This window comes from Crocuta crocuta, unplaced genomic scaffold (assembly GCF_008692635.1).
Source record: "Crocuta crocuta isolate KB4526 unplaced genomic scaffold, BGI_CrCroc_1.0 scaffold64, whole genome shotgun sequence".
In the NCBI taxonomy this organism is placed as follows: Eukaryota; Metazoa; Chordata; class Mammalia; order Carnivora; family Hyaenidae; genus Crocuta; species Crocuta crocuta.
The window spans coordinates 2,042,279-2,053,064 of record NW_027530640.1 but is presented as its reverse complement, the minus strand read 5'-3'; the positions used below and the strand labels follow the sequence as shown (position 1 = coordinate 2,053,064).

General features: G+C 36.8%; 1 protein-coding gene across 1 annotated transcript in view; it reads right to left on the bottom strand.

The window, feature by feature from the left end:
• Positions 1–2,967: 2,967 nt before the first annotated feature.
• Positions 2,968–10,786, bottom strand: part of SLC12A2 (solute carrier family 12 member 2) — a gene marked incomplete at its 5' end in the record, with an annotated part of 96,953 nt that continues 89,134 nt past the window's right edge. The window contains 4 exon segments of the mRNA XM_077768863.1: positions 2,968–5,896; positions 7,739–7,806; positions 8,123–8,258; positions 10,139–10,225. Coding sequence (XP_077624989.1) covers positions 5,761–5,896; positions 7,739–7,806; positions 8,123–8,258; positions 10,139–10,225 — 427 coding nt within the window.

Sequence of the window (10,786 nt, the reverse complement as noted above, 5' to 3'; positions counted from 1 at the left end):
GTGGAAGTTGCAGAGAGACACTGGAAACAAGGAGAGAAAACAGGTGCCAGAAATGAAGTTGCCATAGCCATGGGGTCAGGAATGCTCTCCAAGTGCTCTCTGAACACATACTTTGAGTGGGGACAGCTGTGTGACTGCCAGCCTGGGGTGGAAAGTGAGGGGGAATAGATAGAAGGCAGTTGGCTGCAGAGCTCTGGGAACCTAACACAGGTGGTCGTAGCCTAGGCTTGGCCTGCAGGGCTGTCCACCTTTGAATCAACTGCTGGAGCCTGGTCAGCCCAGCACGTGGAGAAACCAGCCCTGGTGGAATGACCGTCCCAGGCCCTTTCCCTCATTTCCTGGTCCCGTAAGCCCTAGACTCTAAAGGCAAACCCAAGGGAGAGGGTATGGCCCCTGACACATATGAGGTTCTTCTTGCTGCTAACATACCCTCTTTCTACTTCAGTTGTTGACAAACTACATGGATTTTTTTTTTTTTAATTCCAGAAGCCAGTGGGCCCCGTACATGGTGATCGTCTACCTGAAGACTCAACTCAAACCTAGAGAGGCAAACCAGAGACAAGAAAAGGTAGAGACAGAGCCCTAAGAACATTGTTCTGAGTCTCTGCTTACACGGAGTCCCTGAACTCAGTTGTCTTCCTTTTCCTGCTTGCCTTCTTTGGGTTTTATTCCTGCCACCGAGGAAGATCTAATTAATATTAAAGGAAAGAGGTGAGGAATTTGAAAGGGAAGTCATTATTTGAACTCACAGCTGAAATTAGGGGAGATGGAAATACGTGTGCCCTTTGGAAGAAATGCAATGGGCACGTGTAAAGGACAAAGCAATCATAAAGGGAGGGTTATGCTGAGGAGCAGCAGATGTGAAGGGAGGAATTTCACTCAGAACAGAGATCTGGCAGCAGTAAAGGAGGTTTTGACGAACTCTGCAGCCGATTCTGAAGCACACCACTGTTCTAGTGTTTCAATACATAATACACCTGTGCTTCCTTACTATCAACTTTCTGAAAAAAGCCCACTTGTGAAATTTATGTCAATAATGCTGGACTCACAGGTGCAGAGATAGTAAACAAAGGATTATCCTTACTGGTGGGAAAGTCAGGCTACCTGAAGGATGGAGGGTGTATCTCTGAGATTTGTACCATGTAGCTAATAGATGCTGATTATGATGAAAAGATTTTAAAATTCAGTGAAATCAATTAATTCCATCCTGCACAATCCACTGTTTCCCAAAAGGAAATAGGAGTAAGACTTTCGGCCATAAAGAGGTTTATCTTTCACAATACTAGAATCTTTCTTGGAGCTTAACTTTCCACCCCCTCCTACCCCCTTTCCCAAATTGTCTTCTAAAACTGTATGAAAATCAAAAACACTGCCTAATTTTTAGACTTTCTTTGGTTTTCCTATTATTAGAGGTATGAGACATATAACGACCCTCTCAAGTGCTTCCCTTCTTTAGACTGGACAAAATCTGCATGTTTCTCTCTCCTACCCACAAAGCTTCAACAGTTACCTAATCACATTCTGGCAAAGATTGAGTCAGGGGCCTCTATGTTTGTGTTCAGTATCCATGGATGTCTGATCTTATTCTGTGGATCAAAAACGTACAATTTATTTTCCTTTGCAGCTGTGGTCAGAACATCTTGGTAATTTGCATCTGTATCCAAGGAGAGTGGTACAGAGGATATGTGTGGACAAGACACCACCGGTTTTGGGAAGGAGCTCCTCATCTGTGAGTGCAGTGAACATTAAGGCCGCACAACAGGAGGTGACACTTCAGAGGCCTTCAAGTTTCCCCTAGAACAGCACTTTCTAACTCTAACACAAAATTCAATGGTAGATTCAAGAGGAAAAACTGGGCTGAAGTTCTTAATGCTATCATTTAGTAGCCTATCTGAAGAAGCCTCTGACCATGCCATCCAGATTGCATAAAGAGCAACAAGACTTACATCTTTAAGGTACTTTCGGAATCTACTAAGTATGTCAAGGTGGTTAACCCCCCAACACAATCTATGCATCTACTGTCTCAGCTACCTAAACCAAACAGTACTTCCTGATGAGGGTTTCCCAGGACTTGTGCCATCTCTCTTCCAACAGTTCTACATTAAACTACCACCTACTGGTTCTGTACCTACAATCATCCTATATTGGTCCGTAAAGACACAATTCTATCAGATGCATTTATCTTTTCTTGCTGGTGAATGAACAAAAAGTACCTGCTGGCCAAAGATAAATTGTATCCCTGCTTTGAAAACCTTTGGGTACTAACTTGGAAATGCCACATTCATAGTTGCCTCTGAATCCCCTTTTAACTCCCCAAAGAAATAAGTAGCCTGAATAGCGGATGACTGGACAGTAAGCACGAAGTAAAGATCACACAGTGGACACCTCTATTTGGTTCCAGATCTAGTAGCCAGCCTGTATTTCTAACTTTAATTGCATTACCTGAGCACACACTTGCTGGTGGATATGGAGGAGCAGTTTGGAAACAGCCAGTCTATCCCAGACCTCTTAGTTACGATCCGGCAGCAGTGAGTGCGTAACAGAGATACCCCAGGAGATGAAAGATCTGGGCTCCTGGCCAACATTCTTCACTTATTTACCACATGACCTCAGGAAACTCCCTACATTGCGCCAAGTTGCTTTCTCAAGAGTCAAACAGAGATAAATTAAGTGCCCTGCATATAGAACACACTTACTATAATGTTCAAAAGAGAAAGTGAAAATGTTTTATAGAATTGTTAATCAGATTAGCCAAAAGTCTTCCAAAGAGAAGACAGGGACTATGAATCAGGAGTCAAAGGCTTAGGGAGAGCAATCAGTTTCAAACAACTTTTCCAAGGCATGGAGATCACGGTAAAAGCCACTAAAAAACTCTTGACATTGTGAAATAACAATCCTATAAGTGAGGGTACATCACCAAGTGGACAAAGATTTAAAAACAGATAAAAGAGAAGATTAGACGTTCAGTAGTTTTAATGAATCCACTTCCTTTATTGCAGTGACCTCTGTACAAGCAGCAACTGCAATTTTCCACGTTAAAACGTTAGAAAAGCATGTGTGTGACAGTTATAGTACAGTATTATCAAAATATTACATTTTCAAACTTAGTAGATCAACATCCACCAGAGCTCAAATCTTTAAATTATTTCCATAGTCTTTAAAAATATGTAACGTCAGAAAGCATATAAAAAGAATGTAAAAGGAAACCAACCTAAAGTACAAATGAAATAATGTAACAAATAAATATTTGATTTAATTAACCGTTAATAATCAGCTTAACACCACCATTCTCTCTAAACCCAATGAGTATTTACCTATAGGAATAATGAACTGTCCAATGCCATTGCATATTTATTTCCAAGTGATCACCAATGATTAGAACTAAGAAAACAAAAATTTGGCATTAAAATAATCAAATTCAGCATAAATAAAACAGAGTAGAATAGCTTCAACACTAGCTAGCATCTCTAAGAATTGCTGAAATTTATTAGAGTACTACAACAACCTTGGAAATTTTGACCTGGTGTCTAGTGTTAAGTCAAAGTAATGCATTTTTTTCAAAGTGAAAAGCTTCTTACATTATTTCACAGACAATATTACCCTCCCCCCATTATGCATATTTAGATATATTTTATGTACTTTATACACATATGTATGATGCATGACATTTGGTTCCTGCAGTATAGATCACAATGATGATTTCCTGAATGGGAAAAATTCAAAAACAAACAAACAAAAAATAACAAGTGTACCTGTGCACATTTCAAGATAGCAGCACTCAATTCATGCCCTATTATCCATTTAAAAAGTTCAAACACGATATTGTTTACTGAATAATATGACATTTCTAATGTCATTCCTCCAAAACACTACACAACCTGCAATAAATGGAACAATGCTGTAAGTTATAATGTAGGGAAAAATAATTGGAAAAATAATTACTTCATTTTAACATTCTGAATTCAAAATTATCATTGGATCTCCACTTTTCTATTCACTTAGTTTATGCTCACGCAGCAAAAATACTGCACAATTGACAACAGTAGTAATTTTGGGGATTTCTATCAAGATTCATGAAAACCTGCATATATTCTTCACCACCGAGACTTATGCCAGTGAACTCCGTGAACAGTACTGTAGCAGACTTTTTCTCCATTTCCTAACTGAACGGTAACTGTGTCAAGTGTATTACATGGTCTTCAAACGATCACCTTTGTTCTCCAGGAAACCTTTATCTTTCAATCTCATTTTGAGCTTATGTTTACTCAAACAAAAAATTTTAACCTAATCAATCTTGGATCACTTTAAAATGCAAAAACACTAGCAACATAAATGTCATTATATATACACATATGCATCTGTGTATGCATATACATATACATACACACATACAGATATGTAGACATCTATCCCTTGAAATGTTTTTAGGAAATCCTTCCTTGAATAAAAATGAAAAACTTCACATTGATAATTGTATACAAAGCTTTTAGTAACAGTGCGTACGCACTGTCAAAATTGTACTAGTAGACTATGATGTCAAAACAGACATTCCAAAAGCACAAACTGGCAGTTTTTCTTAACACAAAAGTTTTAAAGTATTAAGAATGGATTAAATTTAAATGTTCAGAATAATCTGTTCAAACCTGAGTATATTAATTAAGACGAAGTGTACTTGACAACTGAATGAATTAAGCCTAAAAACATTTCACTAAGAAACCAGTGGTCCATTTAACCATTTGATGAAACATTTAATATTTTAATGATTTAGAAACGATGGTGTAGTGGAATTCCACGTCTTGTTTATTGAAATAGTCTATTTAATGACATTGCTTTATCTAATTTTCCTCGAGAAAAATCTTTTAGCATTTCTTAAAAGTCCCTCAAGATTTGAGGAAAACTATAACTTAGGACAGATCTCCCTTCTAATAGATATAAATGATTTTGAGGACTTTGGTCTAAAGAATGACAACAGGAGATTTTTCAGAATGGTATACAGAAGTACTGGATAAATCTTCAACCTTCCCTAAGATTTCAAGTAAAAATACATATAATAGCCAATTCGAGATTTTAAAAAAAGAAAAAAAAAAAAGGAAAGGTTTATTGGGTCTTTTTCCCCTAGATCTACATTTTATATATACCTCATACAAACCTAACCTTGGGGTCACTTTTGGGTTATCATTTTTTTAAAATTTTTCATTAACTTGCCCTAATTCTCATCTTTAGTATCTAACAGATAAATTTACAAAAGTAATAGAAAACATACAGTACGCAACACTAACTGGTCAATGGAAGAAGAAAAGCAGTGTCCATTTCATTTTAAGGTGGAAGAGTCTAGAAATAAAAATAAGAGTTGACAGCAAAATTTGACATTCTATAAATTTATAAAAGAGGATATATGGATGAAATTTGGTTAATTTCAGAAGGCACCTCAAGGCTAAAGGCTTTTTTGTACTCCTTTCGTCAATCAAAAAATAACACACTTTTATTGCTATTCAAGTAGCAAAGGAAAACTTTACTCTCATGAGCTTCAGTCCAACAAGGAATCACCATCATTCATTCAGACTGAAATACAGATTTGACTAAAACTGAAGTCTCCACACACACATCAATGGAGCAACTTCCTGTGTGCTTTCAAATTAATGAAATAGTGAAAGAAAAGTCACAGTTTGCCATTGGGATGTTAATGTGTCACTGAAGATTTCAGTTACTCCATTGGGCACTGAAGTACCATCTGGAGGGCTGTCCACTGTGTTGGAACACTTAAGAATAGAAGGTAAGGACACTCTGATGATTCCCACGGACTAGGAGAATTGGCGGTAGGTCCTTTGATAGAGCTTCTAACCAGGCCATATAGAGAGCACTTGACACAGCACCTTTCCTCGCAACTGGGAGACTCCTGGTATCAAAAAGAGAAAGGAAATTAGGCAATGCATTTAAGTTCAAAAAAGAAAATATAATACAAATTATATATGGAGTTCCTAATAATAGTAACTGAAAATTACTTTGGTTAGTTACACATGGTTTTTGAGCACGGGCAAATTCTGAACATAGTGTAGCAATGACTATATTCATGTATCACTACTCCCTTTTACATGTCTGAACAAAAGATTTTTAAAAATTTATCCATAAGAATTGAAATGAATATTTCTATAAACTATAGCACATTTTGTATCTAACGCTAAACCTCACATTATCCCTTCTTCAATAAGGATAGAATTCTTATAGGAGAAAGGGATGTTTCTATATGAATTTTGAAAGCAGAAACTACACATGGATAAACAAAATTCAAACGTAATTACTTCTGTGTATTAATTTTCAACTTCTCTTATTTCTCTGGACTTTAATCTTTTAATGTCTATTTTTGAGAGAGAGATAAAGCACGAGTAGGGGAGGGGCAGTGAGAGGGGGGACAGAGGATCTGAAGCAGGATCCCTACTGACAGCAGTGAGCCCAATATGGGGCTCGAACCCATGAACCATGAGATCATGACCTGAGCTGAAGTCAGACACTCAATGGTCTGAGCCACTCAACTGTCTGGGCTTTCATTTCTATTTGCAGATAGTGGTAGCAGTTACCAGTTGCCCTTTAGAGGGTTTCTTTCTAGACTTCTATATTCTAGCATATTCCATTACAATGTCTGATCATTAGCAGCAAAACGTGAAATTTTCTGGTGTATTGTTTTTTTGTTAATCAAAGTAACAATTCTTTAGTATTATTTTATTTCATCATTTGGGATGTTTTTGGAGGCCTGAGCTTTCTTTTTCCTTAAACCTATTGAAGAATCCTAGGCTCCATGAAAGAAAATTCTGGCTAAAATAGTATCTACTGAATCTGATTTAGTGGGGGGAGGGGGGGAGGGAGGGGAGCCAGAGAGCGTTAGCATCTATATTCAATCCAAGAAAAAAGTGTCTGTATGTAAAGTTTGTGTGTGGAAATTTGGGGGTGCAGATTCAGATAGGAACCACTTTTTACATTAAATCCCCAAAGTAACTATGGTATTATTTCTATGATGATGTTGCCTGGGGTCCAGATTTTTTTAAGACTTTTGAAAAATCTAAGGCAAGTTTAAAAATAAAAAATTGATTTGGAGGGGGCGCCTGGGTGGCTCAGTCATTAAACATCTGGCTCAGGTCCTGATCTCAAATTCATGAGTTCAAGTCCCGCATCAGATGAGCTTGAGCGCCGCTCAAGGTGAGCCAGGCTTCTCTCTCTGCCCCTCACTCACTTGTGTCTCTCTCTCTCTCTCTCTTTCTCAGAAAAAAATTACTTTAGGTACAATCTACCCCTCAATGTCAGACTCAGATTCACAACCCCAAGATCAAGAAAGGCATGCTCTACTGACTCAGCCAGCCGGGTGCCTCTCCACCATCCCGGGGTCCAAAGTTTAACTTGAGGCCCTCATACCCCAAATGCTTGATAGCTATGCTGGGATGTCCTCAAAGCCAAGGAAGTTTTAAAAGATGGGAAAAAGGATAATGAAAAATTCCAGAATAAATTATTATGGTAAAGAATTACTTAGATTCATATAAGTTTTAGATTTTTGCTTTTCTTTCCTACCTTAAATGATTTTTTCATATGATTAAAGCAAAGTATATTGACAAAAATTTGTTTTTTCCTACTTATAACCACTATATCATTCCTGGGAGATATATCAGTATGTACTTGGTATGAAAATTAATCCTAACTGCATTATCATAAAATGAATACCCAAGAAATTCGTACTATAGACTTTACTTACATGACAATGATATTAGCTGTACTTGAATGTTCCTTTAATAATTCATTTAACCTGATCTGCCGATAAGTCTGAAAGGAAATAGGACAAAGTCATTCCTACACCATTTGAAAAATGGAATCTACTGTGGTTCACAGAACTATACAGAAGAAAACAGAAAGGAACCAAAATAACTTTGGTGTATTAAAAATATCTGTTCCCTAATTTAAAAAAAAGCTAATGATTTACACACATTCTTCACATTCAGATCCAACTTAAAGGAGACTGAATTTACAAAACTGGTACCTCCCATAACAAATTACAGCTCTTGATACTTAGATTTTATGTATCTTTTTTAAAAAAAATCAATGGAAGATTAAAGAAAAGAAAGCAGAAGAGAAGGAATACCTTGGTCTTATAAAGTTCAAGCTCATTATCTGTTATTCGCCATGGTTCATCTTCTTTCATTTTGTCAGCAATATCTTGTTCTTTGTCATCTTCGTGAAGTCTATACGGCTCAATCATTTCATCAAATACTACAATACTTAAAAAAAAAAATACTGACCATCACAATCTGAATTACCTAACACTAAGATCATAAATGCTGAATTAGAAATTGAGAAGTCAGCATTTTCCATTTCTTGTGCTCACTTCCACACCCTAGTTATAACCATCTCTTTGGCAACTTATTCAGAAAAGAGCCATCTCTAGTTTCTCAAACTGATGAGAAATTTAGAACCATATTCACAATAACAGAATTGTTATTTGAACTCCTAACAATGATCTCTCTATATCTACTCCCTGCTCCCATGCCTACCCCCCTCAACCTACATACATTTTCATCACAGTAGCTAAAATGATCCTTTTGAGCAGTATGTCAAATTGTGTTGTTCCTTTACTCAAAATATTCAAAACCTTTTTTAGTTTAAGTACCACTGAATAAAAGGACTAGTAGGAGTAGAAAAGGTACTATAATATTCTGAAGGGAGGAATGCACAGATATTAAACATTTAAGAAGATGCAGAATTGGCATCTAGATGCAAAGATAATTTAATAGGATGAAACACAGTAAAAGAACACAAACAACATTTTAATCCTCTAGGAATGTGAAAAATATTTTTTGGTATAAAGTCTCATATAAAGTTCCTGGTATGTATCATTTTATAACAGGAAATAAATCCTTCCCTGATAACAAGCTTAGAAAGTCTAACTTATTATTTTCTATTTATAAATTCCTTGCGCAGATGCACAGGGGCACACGTACCCCAATGTTCACAGCAGCACTCTCAACAATAGCCAAAACATGGAAAGAACCTAAGTGTCCATCAAGGATGAATGGATCAAGAAGATGTGGTTTATCTATACGATGGAATATTACATGGCAATGAGACAGAACGAAATCTGGCCATGTGTAGCAACATGGATGGAACCTGAGGGTGTTATGCTGAGCGAAATAAGTCAGTCAGAGAAGGACAGATACCATATGTTTGCACGTATAGGAGGATTAGGAGGAACTTAACGGAGGACCATGGGGGAGAAGAAGGGGAAAAATAGTTGGGGAGAGGGTGGGAGGCAAACCATGAGAGACTCTTGAATGCTGAGAACAAACTGAGGGCTGATGGGGGTTGGAAGGAGGGGAAGGGGGTGATGGGCATGGAGGAGGGCACTTGTGGGGATGAGCACTGGGTGTTATATATGAAAACCAACTTGACAATAAACTATTTAAGAAAAAAAAATTTAGTAAGGGGACAAAATATGTGAACACATGATCAGTCAAACTGATCTTGGAGACACTTACAGAACTATACCTAAAAATAGCAGAATAAATTTTTTCAAGCATAAAAAAAAAAATTCCTTAAACCAGCATCATCATTTATTCAACAACTGCTTGAGAATAATTAAAATTATGACTGGTAACATTAATATACATATTATTTTAACCACCTCTAGGTACCATTTTCAGGTAGATTATTCCATGAGTGTACTTTTCTTTGAGAATTCTGAATGCAATTATTATAAGCTAATTCTTGATTCTCCTATTTTAGTTATAAAGCAAAATAGTGAAAAGTAATATATAATGTGGAGTAGAGGCTGAATGAGTGGTGGTAGTGAATATGGGCATGAACAGTGGAAATTTAAAAAACCATGTGGAATTTCTGTGGTATTAGGATTTTCAGAAACTACTTGTAAAGCATTAATTGAATTCTCTGAAAACTGAAAGCCCTTTAGACTTACTTTGGTATCACCTATAGGCATTCCAACTCTCAGTACCAGACTGAAGAAAGTTGACTTCACATGTAACTAACAGCAGTTAAAACCCCCGGGTAATTAGCTTAAGTTGAATGATCTGTTACTGGAATATCTGAGTAGGTCATCCATAAAAGGATCAGAAATCTATACAGAGTAATTTATCCAACAACTTACTTTTCTTTCTTTGGTTTAGTATTAATATCTCCTAAGACCATGATATCGGAGAAGTCTATCCGGAACTTACTAAGCAAAGTAGCCATCCTAAAACAAAAACAAAAAGCACTGAGATACATAAAAGCTGCATGTAAATATTTTTATTCTATTTCAGGCTGAATCACTCTATCTGAAAAACATCATTTACAGGAAAACTGTATCAGGTGCTGAACAAAGTCCATCTGTATTAGTTTACACTGTACATTGAACTAAATAGACCTCAAAATTCCCTGAGTAGAGACTGCTGTTATATTCTTTGTTTCTCTCAATCTCTCCTTAGTATCCCATCATTAATGGATAGTAATAATGAAATTTGAAAGGCAACTAGGTTTTAAATTTGATTTTTGTCACAAGGAGTGAGAGAGAGAGAGGCTTTCAGTTACAGAATGAACAAGTCACAAGGATAAAAGGTACAGCCTGGGGAACACAGTCAATGGTGTTTTCACAGCGCTGTATGGGGACCGATGGTAGCAATCCTGTGGTGAGCACGACATCAAGAGATATGGGATCGCTATGCTGCATGCCTGAAACTAATGTAACACTGCATGGCACTATACATCAATGAAAACGTTTCTTGGGCAGATTATATTGGTAAGTATATGGATTTCA